General features: G+C 39.4%; 1 protein-coding gene across 1 annotated transcript in view; it reads left to right on the top strand.

The window, feature by feature from the left end:
• The window catches only part of GDPD4 (glycerophosphodiester phosphodiesterase domain containing 4), a 142,132-nt gene that overhangs the window by 69,867 nt on the left and 56,068 nt on the right, over window positions 1-16,197 (top strand). Inside the window, exons 3-5 of the mRNA XM_089305785.1 lie at window positions 1,046-1,149; window positions 13,336-13,429; window positions 15,616-15,675. Coding sequence (XP_089161911.1) covers window positions 1,046-1,149; window positions 13,336-13,429; window positions 15,616-15,675 — 258 coding nt within the window. The remainder of the gene's footprint in view (window positions 1-1,045; window positions 1,150-13,335; window positions 13,430-15,615; window positions 15,676-16,197) is intronic.

Genomic DNA, 16,197 nt, shown 5'->3' with positions numbered 1-16,197 from the left:
CTGATGCCATAGACAGGAGTGTCAATTGGTAAAGTCAACAACAGGAGTCACTGTGCACTTACCCCTCATGTAGGATCACTGTCCTTAATGTGCTGTGCATTGAGATTTAATGCTATAACGAGTACTCAAACAATATATTTCACTTTGTGTTTCTATGGGGGTGCAAACTGTTGAAATCTCTACTTAATGTATACTAAACTGATCCTCTGTAAAAAAAAAAAAAAAAGAAAGAAAGAAAGAAATTATCAACTCCCAACTTGACTCTCACTGGGATTAAACATGACAATAGGTCGGATCTGATTTCATCATCATTTAAAAAAAAATCATCTATTATTTTTCACTTTATGTTTCTGTGTGGGAGCAAACTGCTGAAATCCTTACTTAATGTATACTAAGCTGATCTTCTGTATATTAAGATAATCGAAAATGAATCTTGATGTGAATGGAAGGGGAGAGGGAGTGGGAAAGGAGAGGGTTGTGGGTGGGAGGGACGGTATGGGGGGGAAGCCATTGTAATCCATAAATCGTACTTTGGAAATTTATATTCATTAAATAAAAGTTAAAAAAAAAGAAAAAAGAAAAAAAGAAAAAAGAAAAAAAATGTTTATTCTATTACTCTGGTTCTTCTTTCTACTACTAAGTGGATAGATAACTGACTAAATGACCTGACGGATGATGAGTGAATGAATTCATAAATGGACCACCAAACATTTGGTAGAAGGGAAATTGGATGGATTCAATTGATGGTTGTTGAGAGCAAACTACATTCAAAACACCCTGCTAGGTATTTTAAGTATAGAGATACTTCAAAGTAAAAACAGTGTGGCATCAGACACAAACATATAAGTGCATAATTATAGTTCAGTGTAGTTTAATAAATGGGCATATACAGGTTTATTTGAGGTAAAGAGAAAAGAGTGGTCACTCGACCCTGTGGAGGGTAATGCATGGCAGTGTGTCTATCCTAAACTTTGACAGTGGTATACAGACATTGTCGAGGTAACCTGGATAAATAGAGCTAACACAGAGTTCTTTCTCTTCCCAGACAGAGCAAGTCTGTTGTGTAGTCCTGGTCATTTCATTTGTCTTATCTGTGATTTTGCTGTTTGTGTGGATAGAAATCTCAAATGAATATTTCGGCTTTGATTGGTAAGCTGCATCTTTTCTATTTTCATTTATGTAAGAGCTCTTTGGTGTGATAGCTACATGAATTTTACCTCAGTTTGGAAACTGGTGGCAAGTAGGGAAGGTGGACAACATTGGGGTTTTCTACAACTTATGGGGGAGACGCCTGACTCAGGCAGAAGCAGAATGCTTAGCACCTTAGCCTGTTTAAACGTTCTCTCTACCTGTGCTTCATCCCATTCTTGGTCTGTATCTCAGATAATGACCATTCCTTCTCAGAAAATGATTCCCTGACATCTGTTTCCCATTCTGTTTTCTCTAATACCTGCACCAGTTGGACTTCGTGATCTCTGTCCTCAAGCTCTGACCTCTCTGCATCTCCAACAGTCTCTACTGCTGCCTCCTGTTCTTAGGTCACTTACTGGCACTCTGAACACAAGGACAGATGTTGTGTCTCAGTACCTTCTCATAGCCAAATTCCTGCTCCTGGACTGCCCCCAGACATTACTGTTTTTCTGGCCTTATACTTCTAACCTTGCTGCAAATTTTATCCATTATTTGGGATTTGGGTGGAGAAGGTTTAATTTGAGTATGAGACTTATTTTTTTAATAATATTTATTTATTTGTTTGAAAGGCAGAGTGACAGAGAAAGGAGAGACAAAGTTTGATCAATCTTCCATCAACTTGTTCATTGGCCAGATGACCATAGCAGCTAGTTTGGGGCCAGGCTAAACCCTGGGAGCAAGAACTTTTCAAATGGGTCTCTCACATATGTGGCAGTTCCCAGGCATATTAGCAGAAAGCAGGATTGGAAGCAGAAAAGCCAGGAGTGGAATCTTTTTTTAATTGAAACAGTGTGTTTTATGCAATGGAGAAGTGAAATATGTCTTTTTATTATACATGTTTAAAAAGTAGAAAAAAATGAAAATACCTGCTTAGCTACATTTTCAAATAACAATCTGGTAAAAAAGGCTGTTGCCCAGCCTTTTTGCTTTTCTTATTTTTATAATACTATGTTCATACTATATATGTATATAATTTTGCATAAAGTTTTGTATAAAACTCCTAAATAATATAGCTTAAAATAGTTTCAGAATATCTCATGGCATGAAAATGCTACAATGCACTTAGCTATTTTTTTATTGTTGGGCAATATAAGTGCTTCCAATTTTCTTGTTTTTATAGAATAATGCAAAGAAATATTCATATTTAGACTAATGTTCTTAGATTCCCATAAGTGGCATTATTGAGTCAACAACAGTAAGCACCATAAAAATCATTATGCATATTCCCAAAGTATTTTCTCAGAAGGTTATAAGAGTTTCCACTTGACAAAAGGGATATTCAATAGTTTCTATTTTAATTCACTATTGACAAGCATTAAATGTTCTGATTTTAAACACTTTTACAATTTCTTCATGAGATTATTTTCTTGATTTTTCAACAAGTTATAAACTTTCAAAACTGTTTTATTTAACATAATCTTCATGTCTGCTTGTTTTTCTTCCTTTGCCCACTTTTATCCCTTGGTTTTTTCATCAGTTTATATCCAATCTTATAGACCAGACCTAGATTATTATAGCACTTGTATTTCAATCCATTTCACTTGTACTTCAAATTGAAATATTTATTTCTTTATAATTTAAAAATATCTGACTCTCTGATCCACACTTGACAAAATTTGTGTAAAATCTAATATCCTTATTTTTCTGACTCTTTCTTCATTCATAAGTCCTAGTGTGGTTGGTGGTGAGGAAATCCTTTAGGAATCATTCTACATTGGTCACTTTGTTCATTCCTACTTCTGTTATAGGATGCCCACATTAAGCACTGGCCCTGAATCACTTTGTGGAAGTATTCCTCACAATTTTGCACTGGAAACCCTCACCATTACTTCTAAGAACCTAGATGCTTACTGGCCCTTCTATAGTTTTCCCTGCAGCACCCGTTTGTAATCCTCTACTGCTAGGCATTGTAGAAGTTGAGCACCATTATGATTTCCAATGAAGTCTTCAATTCTAATGCAGAGTTACTCTGTTTTTTTTTTTTTTTTTTTTGAGTAGGCATAATCTCTTTTTTTGTTCATATACTTTTACCTTTAAAATAGTAGTTTTATATGCTATTAATATTTCTTTTTATGTCTTCCCTAAAAATGATTCTAGGAGATTTTTAATCATCAAAAATGAATTAGATAGCCAAAGTTTTAATCTTATCAGTCACATAAAGCATTGTGACTCAACATCACAATATAATGCTTGTTTGTACTTACATGGTACCAGAACTTTTAACATAAATAAGAAAACATGAAATTATGTCCTTGGCAGAAAAATGGATGGAACTGGAGGATATCCTGCTAAGTGAAAACAAACTGGGCATAAAAAGAAAACTCTACATGTTCTCTGTCATATGCAGGAGCTGATAAAGCTTACTATGAACACAGAATAGTAATTGCTAGAGGGCAGGAGGGGTAGGAGGTTAATAGGGAGTTTTATAATGGGAAACAAGTGATAATACTTCCATACTAGCTTTGTGTGATTTGTTTTTTTCATATTTTGCCTTTAAAAAAAACATTTCAGTATGTTTTGGAAATTTTTCTTCTAAATAGCCTGTGGGTTTTTTTTTTAAATAAAACTTTCATTTAATAAATATAAATTTCGAAAGTACAACTTTTGGATTATAGCTATTTTCTCCCCACAACCACCCTCCCACCCGTAAACCATCCCATCTCCCATTCCTCTCCCATCCCATTTTCCATTAAGATTCATTTTTAATTATCTTTATATGCAGAAGATTAACTTAGCATATACTAAGTAAAGATTTTAAAAGTTTGCACCCACACAGACACAAAAAGTATAAAGTACTGTTTGAAGACTAGTTTTACAGTTAATTCTCATAGTATAACATATTAAGCATAGAGATCCTACATGGGGAAGGTGTACAGTGACTCCTGTTGCTGATTTAACAATAACACTCTTATTTATGACATAGGTGATCACTTGAGGCTCTTGTCATGAGCTGCCAAGGCTATGGAAGCCTCTTGAGTTCACAAACTTGACCTTATTTAGACAAGGCCATAGTCAAAGTTTAAGTTCTCTCTTCCCTTCAGAGAAAGGTACCTCCTTCATTTATGGCCCGTTCTTTCTACTGGGATATCACTCACAGAGATTTTTCATTTAGGTCATTTTTTGGCCACAGTGTCTTGGCTTTCCATGCTTGAGAAACTCTTGTGGGCTTTTAGCCAGATCCGAATGCCTTAAGGGCTGATTCTGAGGCCAGAGTGCTGTTTAGAGCATTTGCCAATCTATGAGTCTGCTGTGTATCCCATTTCCCATGTTGGATAGTTCTCTTCTTTTTAATTCTATCAGTATTATTAGCAGACACTGGTCTTATTTATGTGATCCCTTTGACATTTAATCCTATCTTTATGATCGATTATGAACTTAAACTGATCACTTTAACTAGTAAGATGGCTTTGGTACCTGCCAACTTAATGAGATTTGGAGTCCCATGGCATGTTTCTAACTCTACCATTTGGGGTAAGTCCGAGTGAGCATGTGCTCAACTGTACATCTCCTCCCTCTCTTATTCCCACTCTTATTTTTAACAAGGATCATTTTTCAGTTGAATTTAAACACCTAAGAATAATTGTGTGTTAATTAAATAGTTCATCCAATGGTATTAAAGAAAAAGAAAATACTAAAAAGAATAAAATAGTAAGCTGTTCCTTGGCAGTCAGGGCAAGGGCTGATCAAGTCATTGCTTCTCATAGTGTCCCTTGCACTTCTACATGTTTCCTTTTAGGTGCTCAGTTAGTTGTCATAGTTCAGGGAGGACATATAATATTTGTCCCTTCGAGACTGGCTTATTTCACTCAGCATGTTTTCCAGATTCCTCCATTTTGTTGCAAATGACTGTATTTCATTTTTTTTACCACTATGTAGTCTATAGAGTACATATCCCATAATTTCTTTATCTAGTCTTCTGTTGATGGGTATTTAGGTTGATTCCATGTCTTAGATATTGTGAATTGAGCGGCAATAAACATTGAGTTGCAGACAGCTCTTTTATTTGCCAATTTAATTTCCCTTGGGTAAATTCTGAGAAGTGGGATGGCTGGGTCGTGTGGTAGGGCTATATTCAGGTTTTGAAGGAATCTCCAAACTGTCTTCCATAGTGACATTACCAGTCTGCATTACCAACAACAGTGGATTAGTGTGCCTTTTTCCCCACATTCTCACCAGCATCTGTTGTTAGTTGATTTCTGTATGTAAGCCATTGTAACTGGGGTGAGGTGAAACTCATTGTGGTTTTTATTTGCATTTCCCTGATGGCTAGTGATCTTGAACATGTTTTCATGTGTCTGTTGGCCATTTGGATTTCCTCTTTTGAAAAATGTCTGCCCACCTCTTAAGTGTGTTGTTTGTTTTGTTGCTGTGGAGTTTCTTGATCTCTTTGTAGATTCTGGTTATTAATCCCTTATCAGTTACATAATTTACAAATATTTTCTCCCATTCTATCTGTTGCCTCTTCACTTTCATGGCTGTTTCTTTTGCAGTACAGTAACTTCTCAATTTTATGTAATCCCAGTTGTTAATTTTGGCTTTGACTACCTGTGCTTCTGGGGTCTTTTCCAAGAAGTCTTTGCTGGTACCTATATCTTGCAGAGTTTCTCCAATGCTCTCTAATAATTTGATGGTGTTGGGTCGTAGATTTCGATCTTTAATCCATGTTGAGTGGATTTTTGTGTAAGGTGTAAGGTATGGTCTTGCTTCATGCTTCTGCATGTGGAAATCCAGTTTTTTCCAGCACCATTTATTGAATAGACTGTCCTTACTCCAGGGATTGGTTTTGGACCCTTGATCAAATATAAGTTGGCTGTAGATGTTTGGATTGATTTCTGGTGTTTGTGTTCTGTTCCATTGGTCTATCCATCTGTTTCTGTAAAAGTACCATACTGTTTTGATTACAACTGCCCTGTAGTATGCCCTGAAATCTGGTATTGTGATGCCTCCGGCTCTGTTTCTGTTGTACAGAGGTCTCCTGTGTCTCCATATGATTTTCAGCATCATTTTTTTCAGATCTGAGAAGAATGTCTTTGGTATTTTGATTGATGTCGCAGTGAATCCATCTGGTCCTGGGCTTTACTTTGTTAGGAGGCCTTTTATTACTGATCCAATTTCAGACTTGTTTTTGGGTCTGTTTAGTTTTTCTGTGTCTTTATAGCTCAATTTAGGTAGGTCATATGTGTCCAGGAATCTATCCATTTCTGATAGATTTCCCTGTTTGCTGGCATGTAAGTCCTTGTAGTAATTTCTGATGACTCTTTTTATTTCTGTGGTGTCTGTTGTTACATTCCCTTTTTCATCTCTAATTTTAATGATTTGGTCTTCTCTCTCCTTTTTTGGTTTGTTGGGCCAATGGTGTGTCAATTTTATTTTATTTTATTTTTTCAGAAAAACTAGCTCTTCATTTTCCTGATCTCTTGTAATTTTTTTGGATTTAATTTTGCAGATTTCGTCTCTAATTTTAATTATTTCTCTTGTCTACTAGTTTTGGGTTTGGTTTTCTGTAGTTTTTCTAGATTCTTGAGATGCATTGATAGCTCATTTATTTGGTGCCTTTCCAATTTCTTGATGTTGGCACCTATTGCTGCAAATTTTCCTCTTAACACTGCTTTTGCTGTATCCCATAAGTTTTGATATGTTGTGTTGTTGTCTTCATTTGTTTCCAGAAAGCTTTTGATTTCTCTTTTGATTTCTTCTATGACCCACTGTTCATTCAGGAGCATGTTGTTTAGTCTCCATGTGTTTGCAGATGCTCTAGGGATTCCTGAATTGTTCATTTCCTGCTTTATTTCATTGTGATCTGAGAAGATGCGTGGTATGATTTCGATTTTTTGAATTTGCTGAGACTTGCTTTATGGCCTAGCATGTGGTCAATCCTAGAGAAAGTTCCATGACTCTAGATTAAATGGACTGTCTGCTTTTGATGGATCCTTAGAGGCTGTGATGGGTGTGGCCAGAGAGCTCTGTTTGATTCTTCAGGGTTAAGGGTGTGCCAAAGGTGACTCACCCAGGTGGTTCTCTCGCTGGCTCTCTCTCTCTCTCTTTTTTTGACTCAGAAGGGAAGTAATTCCGCACAGCTGAGCAGAATTGAGGGTAGTCATGTATGAAATCTGGCCCCTGTGGGTATTCGTCTACTCTACCCCAAGGACCACACAAAGGGCCTATGCAGCCCTCAGTGTACTCTCAAATTTCTCTGCAGTCTCCCACCAGGTTGCCAAGGTTACCGAGTTTGTGTACCCCGTGAGTTCTCTCGCCCACCCTCAGATTTTCACAGTCTCAGTTCATTAGCTCCACACCTTCACTAGGTCCTAACCTCCTGTTATTTCTCCCCACCAGAGTCAGGTTTTTCTGCTTGGCTGATGGCACCAGGATTTTTTCTACTCATGTCTTTTGGGAGTTCTGTGTGCTTCCTGTACTTGGATGTCTTTTTCTTTCTCCAAACCCAGGAAGTTTTCTGCTAGTATCTCACTAATAAGGCCTTCTAATCTTTTCTCTCTCTCTCTCTCTCTCTCTCTCTCTCTCTCTCTCTCTCTCTCCATGCCTTCAGGAAATCCTAGAACCCAAATATTGGGTTTTTAATAGTATCCTGTAGATTCCCAACAATATTTCTTAGATTTCTAATTTCCTCTTCTTTTCTTTGGTTTGATTGTATACTTTTCTGTGCTCTGTCTTAAGTCTAATATTCTCTCTTCTGCCTCACTGATTCTGTTTTTATGACTCTCAAATGTGTTTTTTATTCTATTGAATTCTTCATTTCATTTTGATTTCTCTTCAATATCTCAATTTCATGTTCTACTAAATTCCTCATTTCATTTTGATTCCTCCTTAAGATTTCATTTTCATGAGTGAGATTTTCTTTCATGTCCTGCATGGATTTCAGTAGTTCATGCATTTGTTTTTGATTACTTCTAAGTATTCTTATCATCAATTTTTTGAGTTCCATTTCTTAAATTTCTTCTATCTCATCATCTTCATAATCTTGTATTGAAGTATTATGTTCTTTTGGGAGTGTCATGTTGTCTTCCTTATTCTTGTTTCTTGGGTTGTTGCATTTGTTCGGCATTTGTGGAGATACTCGGTGGTTTCTTTGTTTTTTCCACTGTGGCGGCTTTTATTGTTGTTCTATGACTCTGAGATAAGTGGATTGTCTACTTTCAGTGAATCTCTAGAGGCTTGTAGTGGACAAGGTCAGAGAGCTCTGTTCAGTTCTTCAGGGTTATGGGCATGCCTAAGGTGACATACCCAGGTTGGCGTGGTAAATCTTTCTCTCTCTCTCTCTCTCTCTCTCTCTCTTTTTTAAGTCAGAAGGGAAGTAATTTTGCTCAGCTGAGCTCTTCTCCTCTATGGCAATCAGTGCCTGAGCGCCTGCCCCAATGCGTATAATATTCGTCTACTGTGTCCCAAGGACCACACAAAGAATCTTTTCAATCCTCAATGTAGGTTCCAATTCCCCAACACTATCTGCCACCAGGTAGCCAGGACCACCTGAGCTTGTGGTGTCTCCCACTGAGACGTCTCAAAGTCTCAGCCACGCCATGAGTTCTCCCACACACCCTCAGTTTTTTTTTTTTTTTCCACAGTCCCGGTTCAAAAGCTCCACACAGTCACTAGGTCTTAGCCTCCTGTTATCACTCCCCACCAGAGTCAGGTTTCTCTGCTCCGCTGATTGTTGGGCACAGACATGAGTTGGCACAGCTGTTACTATGTCCAAAATGGTGCCTGCTCTATCAGCTTGTATGGAGAGATAATCGTGTCCATACTGTCCCTTGTATTTTTTCTCTCCTTTAGTTAGGATGGTGTACTTTCCCCTATAGGACTTCAAGCCTTGTTCCCTCTAGGCTCTTCCTGCTGCTTTTCCACCAGTGTTTTGGGCTACTGTGGTCTCATCTCACTTCTCTTTCCAGTGCTGGTGTGGAGGCTCTGGGCTGCTGGAGTCCCGAGCCGTGGGTGCCCACACCCTCCACTTAGGTCCACTGTGTCTCTCTAATTATGGAAGAGTTTCCTCTGCCATTTTTTCCCTAACTCTTCCCTGAGACTACACTATCTCCACCTTTATTAAACTATCTTCTCCTGGACTAGATCGGTGAGCTCCCTCCCTATTTGGCCATCTTGGAACCTCCCACTTGGGTTTCTTTTTTCTTTTTGTTTTTTTAATCTGCAGAGTGGACAGTGAGAGAGAGAGAGAGAGACAGAGAGAAAGGTCTTCCTTTGCTGTTGGTTCACCCCCAATGGCCGCTGTGGCCAGAGTGCTGCGGCCGGCACATCGCGCTGATCCGAAGCCAGGAGTTAGGTGCTTCTCGTGGTCTCCCATGTGGGTGCAGGGCCCAAGGACCTGGGCCGTCCTCCACTGCACTCCCGGGCCACAGCAGAGAGCTGGCCTGGAAGAGGGGCAACCGGGACAGAATCCGGCGCCCCAACCGGGACTAGAACCTGGTGTGCCAGCGCCGCAAGGCGGAGGATTAGCCTATTTAGCCGCGGTGCCGGCCAAATTCTACATATATTTTTAACCACAAATGACATTACTGATTTTTTGAATAGTTAGTACTCATTTCAATTGATCCCCATATTTTTTCATGAAATAAACTTAACTTTTGATTGTCCTTTGTGAGCTTGTTGAAGTACCATTGTATGGGGTTGTAAAACCAAATACTATCTCATCCAGCTTCCTGCTAATGTATGTAAGAGAGGCAGCAAATGATGGCCCAATTAATTGGGGTCCTGCCACTCATGGGGGACATCTGATTGGTATTTAGGGCCTCTGTAGTCATTCTGGCGCAGCCCTACCTGTTACAGGCATTCAGAAGTAAACCAGCAGATGGACCATCTTCTTCTCTTTCTTCCCTTCCTTCTGTCACCCTTCCTTTCAAATAAATACTTACATACATGCATGCATGCTTACATATCAAATACCACATGTTGAGACAACAACCTCTTTCACAGATCTCTCTATAAGTTTCCAAAATTGTGTAAATCTTAATTCCTATAATCTCTTATTGTACATCACTCATGGTGGTTCTGTTTCTCTGAGCAAACCCTTACAGATACAGAATTTCATATCAGTGGCAGTTGTAGAGGGACAGACATTTCAGAATGAGTTCTTGGGGCCAGTGCTGTGGCTCACTTGGTTAATCCTCTACCTGCAGCACTGGCATCCTACATGTGCGCCGGGTTCTAGTCCCAGTTGTTCCTCTTCCAGTCCAGCTCTCTGCTGTGGCCCGGAAAGGCAGTGGAGGATGGCCCAAGTGCTTGGGCCCCTGCACCTGCACGGGAGACCAGGAGGAAGCACCTGGCTCCTGGCTTCGGATCAGCATAGCTCCGGCCATAGTGGCCATTGGGGTGTGAACCAACGGAAGGAAGACTGTCGCTCCCCCTCTTCGTGGAGGAACGACACAGGACCCTGCGCTGTTCTTTTGTCTGCTCGGCCCTCCCCGGGTTTGCTGCTGGTTCTTCCCGGGTTGGCTACCGTCCCTTCCACCTCCGTGGAAGGGCGGTTCCCCCTGGCCACTTTCCCCACTTCCGCGGGGGAGCGGCACACTGCCGGCCGGCTCTCTCGGGGGCTGCACAGGTGTTCCTTCAGATAGATGTTCCCCTTATATGTTCCTGGTGCATGTTGTCTCTCTCCTCCTTTATAGTCCTCTTCCACCAATCCCAACTCTGCTACCTACACGCCGAGTACGCTGCTCTCCTCCAATCAGGAGTAGGTCCTACAATTTATTGGTTGAACTGGAGGCAGCTGTATAGAAGCTGTTTCTCTCTTCTCAGCGCCATATTGTGGGAGAGCAGATGCATAGAATAAGTCTTAATTCCAGTAACTTAGTCTAGTCCGAGTTGCTCCCCACAGAAGACCTTTCTCTCTGTCTCTCTCTCTCTCTCACTGTCTATACTCTACTTGTCAAATAAAAAAAATTAAAAAAAAAAGAATGAGTTCTCTAAGCTGGTTCTGGTACTCTTCTTTGATTACACTTAAAAATTTAATGTCTCTGTTTCCAGTGGTAAAGGAGATAGTGGGAGTCCATGGCATGCAGTGGTAAAATAATTAAGTTATCACCTATAGAAGTCCAGCATCAAGTAGATGTTGAAGACATGGCTTTCGTTGACAAAGTAGTTGCCTACAAAGAACATTTTAGTGAAAATAAGGAATATAATGGGCTTGTGGTAGTTCTTTTCTCTTTTTTTAAAAGGCAGAGAGAAAGAAGGGGAGGGATGAAAGGAGGGAAGGAGATGCTCCTTCCGGTGGTTCATATCCCAAATGCCTACAACAGTTGGGGCTGAGCTAGGCTGAAGTTATAATCCCAGAGTTCAATTTGGTTCTCCAATATGTGTTCCAAGACCCAACCAATTGAGCTGACTCCTACGGTGCTCATTAGCAGGAAGCTGGATCCAAAATGAAGCCAGGAAGATGGGATATGTATATCCCAAACAATGTCTTAACTGCTATGTTAAACACCCTTCCCCATTTCCTTTTTTAAAGATTTATTTATTTATTTTGAAAGAGTTACAGTGAGAGAGGGAGAGACGCAGAGAGATTTTGGATCTGCTGGGTTAACACCCTGTGCCCATATTGCTGCAACAGCCAGGGCTGGGCCAGGTTGAAGCCAGGAGCTTCATATGGATCTTCCATATAGGTGATGGGATCCAAACACTTGGGCCATCTTCCACTGCTTTTCCAAACCATTAGCAGGGAGCTGGATCATAAGTGGTGTAGCCAGGATACAAATTGACACCTTTATAGGATGCCGGCAACACAAGTGAAGGCTTTACCTGCTATGCCATAATGCCAGCACCCCTCTTTTAAATTAAAAAGTTTTAAAATTTATTTGAGAGATCGAATGAGAAACAGAGTTCCCATCTGCTGGTTCACTCTCTAACTGTCTGCAGTTATTGGAACTGCACCAAACTGAAGCAGGAGGTAAGAACTTGATCCACATCTCCCATCTGGGTGGCAGGAACCTAGTTACTTGATCTGTCAACATTGCTTCCCAGGAACTGCACTAGCAGGAAGCTGGAGCCCAGAGCTGATGCCAAATATTGAAAACCCAGCTATTGCGATGTAGATACAGACATCACAGATGGCATCTTAACCACTGTGCCAAATGCCCCCTTCCTTTTATATTTTTTATGTGGGCTATATGTTCTATAACATGTATTTTATAGCTTTAAAAACATAATCTCTCCCTATTTTATATGGTGAGTAGGTAATTTCTGTTGTCTTAAAATAAAAAGTCTAAATTATTTGACAAATGATGCTAGCCCTAATATACCGTTGTTTCTCTTAACAGATCATTAGCAGGTTATGATGCTGCCTGCAACACTGGCATCCCATGTCTGAGTGCCAGCTCTAGTCCTGGCTGCTCTGCTTCCAATCCAGCCTCCTTTCTCTCTGTCTCTCTCTCTCTCACTGTCCACTCTGCCTGTAAAAAAAAAATCCAGCCTCCTGCAAATGCACTTTGGAAAGAAGTGTAGGATGGTCCAAGCATCTGGACCCCTGCAAATCACATGGGAGGCTTTCTGGTTTGGCCTGGCCCAGTCTTGGTTTTTGTGGCCATTTGGGGAGTGAACCAGCAGGCTGAGCATCTCTCTCTTCTCTTTCTCCCACTCTTTCTGTATTTCTTTCTATCACGCTGCCTTTCAAGTAAATTAAATAAATCTTAACATTTTTTTACCCTCATATACTACTTTAGGAATAGAACAATCTGTTCTGCTAAGACAGCAGTTAATACAGTGGCTGTGATTACATTTCTGTAATTCAATGTACATGTGCATGGATAAGGAACCTGCCAAAATGAAAAATATTAGTTTGAATAAGGAGCTGAAATTATGGGATGACTTTTTTCTCTTGTTATTATAAAAGTTCTGTATTTATGTTGATTTTAAGGATGATATGCTCTTTGAATATCTATTCTAAATAATTTTAAAAATACTTCCCCTTAAAATAAGACACTATTAATGTTCCCAGTTGCCTACAGGACAGAGTTGAAACTCCTCAAGTAAATATTCTGAAAACTTTCACAGATCTATTTGCAACTGCCTCTCTTCTTATCTCCCTCCATTTTCTTATACCTCAACTAATCTGTTTGTCCCCATCCTAGATAGAGGTGCTGCTGGTTTCTGCTCTGTTTTAAGGATTGAAACACGTTTTTTCAGGGTCATTTTTCTAGGAACAGGAATCTGGGTCTTCGGTTCCATAATTTTTCTGAGTATACTTGGGACCCTGACTGCGTATACTTCATTGCTGGTGGTGAGTAACACTTTCCATGTGTCTTTCTTGGGTAGCCTCAGGAGGTCCTCCTACTTGGGAAATGGTATCCAGTTGGTGTTAGGAGAACTCAGGTCCTAAATATCATTCATGTCTAAGCAGAGTTGGGGTTTATGTCAGCTACTTGAATTTTAGGCATAAAGGACTGGGAGTGGGGGGCTAGAGCTATTAGAGGATGTGTCTTACAGTTGGGCCCATTGAAAGGGTGGCAGCACATCCCTTCTCCCTTCCCCTGTTTCCTAGTCTACTCTGATTCCTCAGAATTGTCATTTTAGACACCCACAGCTTCAAATAAGCAGTCTTTATGGGCCTTATAAATTAGTTTGTAAATCCATTCTAATTTACAAATGCTAGTCACCTAGCTCAGATGCAGAGTATGTTTTGGCAAAAGTCTTTAGGCAATAGTATGGCCCTTCTTCTATTATCTGATATACTATAGTGTGAGAAACTTATGCAATGCAAGAGAAAGTCTATGAGAATATAAAGCTTAGTAGGAAAATAATGTTGGGAAGAATTTTTCAGCTCATACTTTTGCTGATATGTAGAGAAGACATATTTCTCTGATTTTGCCATTCCAGTGATTTCCATTTCACTGATACCCAGTCTGATACAACAGAAGACATCCCCCAAATCTAGCATTTGCATCACTTTTTTCAATAAAATTTATTAATTATATATTATTTATTAATTATATATTATTCCATGTAGGATATTTCAGAGATAGGATTGAGCTAGAAAGTTATAACTATCCCTTCAACCAAATCTAACACAGATGGGACATTGTGATTGTTGTCAGAGGGGCACAAATAAGGTTCTTGAGGGTCTGAGGAGAAAGATGTGACTTCCAGCTAAAATAATTAAAGAAGGATTTTTATTGTAGTGCTATCTGAAAGGAACGCTAGATATGGATATGGGAATGGCAGAGAACATTCTGGGTTGAAGGAACATCATGAAAAAGTTTACCAGACAGAAAAACACAGAATGTGCCCGTAGAGGGAAAGATCAATTCTGCTGGCATGTAGAGAATAATGGAGAATAATGGAGAAACATGGCTGAAAAGGAAGGTTTCTGACATATTTTGGAAGGCCAGAAAATAAGGATAAGACATTGGCATAAAGTAAGCTTCTGTTTTAGAAAATTAATTTGAAAATTGGATTTGGAGGGTGCTTTAGTCAGACCAATTTGAAACTTTTGTTTTTAGTTGTAAAAATGCAAATTAAATATGCATTTTGGGCCAAAATCTGACCATTGAACTGAACAACTGAACCACTTTCATCCACAATGAACATGAAATGATATAGTTAGCTGCTAAGGTTGGGGCAAATTCCAGCATCCAATAAAGCAATATATTTTAACAATATATTTTACACTTTTTACTCTACCCTGCCTCTTTTGGATACATACAATGGCAACAACAGTTAAAAAGTAAGGAAATAAATTCTGCTTACAGATCTATCATTAGGTGACTGAGCTTCAGTTTCCTGTATTCAAACGAGAATGATAATATTTAATAAAATGATATTTTATCAGGCTGAGTAAAGAACAAATGAAGTAATTACTCAAATTTACATTTGAGTAAAGAACAAATGAAGTAATTTTTGATCAAAAAGTACCTTACATTTAGACCATCATTAATATCAGTCATCTGTGGACTTGCTTTCAGTTTCCATCACCATATTGACTTGGTGACCAGCTAGCTTTATATTCAAATCTAAGATTTATTGATGTATACCAGTGTTAACAACAGTTGTAATACCTATGTTTCTCAAGAAAAAGTTTTTAAATGACTCTTGGGAAGGCTGACCCTTGACCTCAATGTAAGTAATGCCAGGTATAGAGTCCATCACAGGGAAAAGAAATGGACAGGAACTGAAGACGGGCATCAGTGTGGTAAATGATTAGGAAAGCTCAGAAGAAATAATCAATCCTTCTTGGGGGTGCTGATGATGGTTACCAATAGGAGGCGATGTTTAAACTGGTTTTGAAGAGTTAGTGACATGGAGAGGGAGAGCTTTTCAGGCAGAGAACAGCATGGTAAACTCCTAGAGGCTGAAAAGTGAATGTAGTGCCCAACTGTGAAAGAAGTTTTAAACTACAGAACAGTGCTTTGGGCAGCAACTTGGTGATTTCAAAACAACCTCCTGTTCTTTTTTTTTTTTCTTTTGCAGATAGTTGGAATCTTGTTGCTTCGGGAAAGAATCGAACTGTACCTTCACAAGTGTCATAAGGTAGGACATCTGAATCCCCATAGGAGATCTTAGACCAGGACTGACTGTGTTCCTTGGCACTCAGATTTACATACCAGGGTTGTCTTTTCTTCTAGTATTCCTCTAGAGGGAAGATACCTACTGACACAGTTTTAGCTGAATCAGTTACATTTCTAACAGTTATAACGGATACGCTGAAGGAGATAAACCCAAGCTAAACCCAGAGTTTATTCTTTATCACTACTTATTCTGTGACCCATTTTTCCAATCCCAATTAAATCTTAGGTGAATTCTTTACTTTGCTAGTCCTTTTCAGTCACAGGAACATTCTATTTCAGTTCATTATAATAAACTAAACTTCATTCCTGTTAATCTTTAAACTTCTCCCTCCTGTATTGAACCTAGAATCCTACAGTGGTGGTGAAAGCATGATGTGCCTTTTACCTCTCCTCCTCCTGAGAAAGGTCCATGGGTGGAGGAAGTAAGAGAAGGGAGCACAGTCCCACTAGATGGGACAAGAGTGGCATCTGGGTTTGATTCCCT

This window comes from Oryctolagus cuniculus, chromosome 1, assembly GCF_051225735.1.
Source record: "Oryctolagus cuniculus isolate XC-2025 breed Fujian yellow rabbit chromosome 1, ASM5122573v1, whole genome shotgun sequence".
NCBI classification, from domain to species: Eukaryota; Metazoa; Chordata; class Mammalia; order Lagomorpha; family Leporidae; genus Oryctolagus; species Oryctolagus cuniculus.
This window is presented reverse-complemented; position numbering and strand designations above follow the sequence as displayed.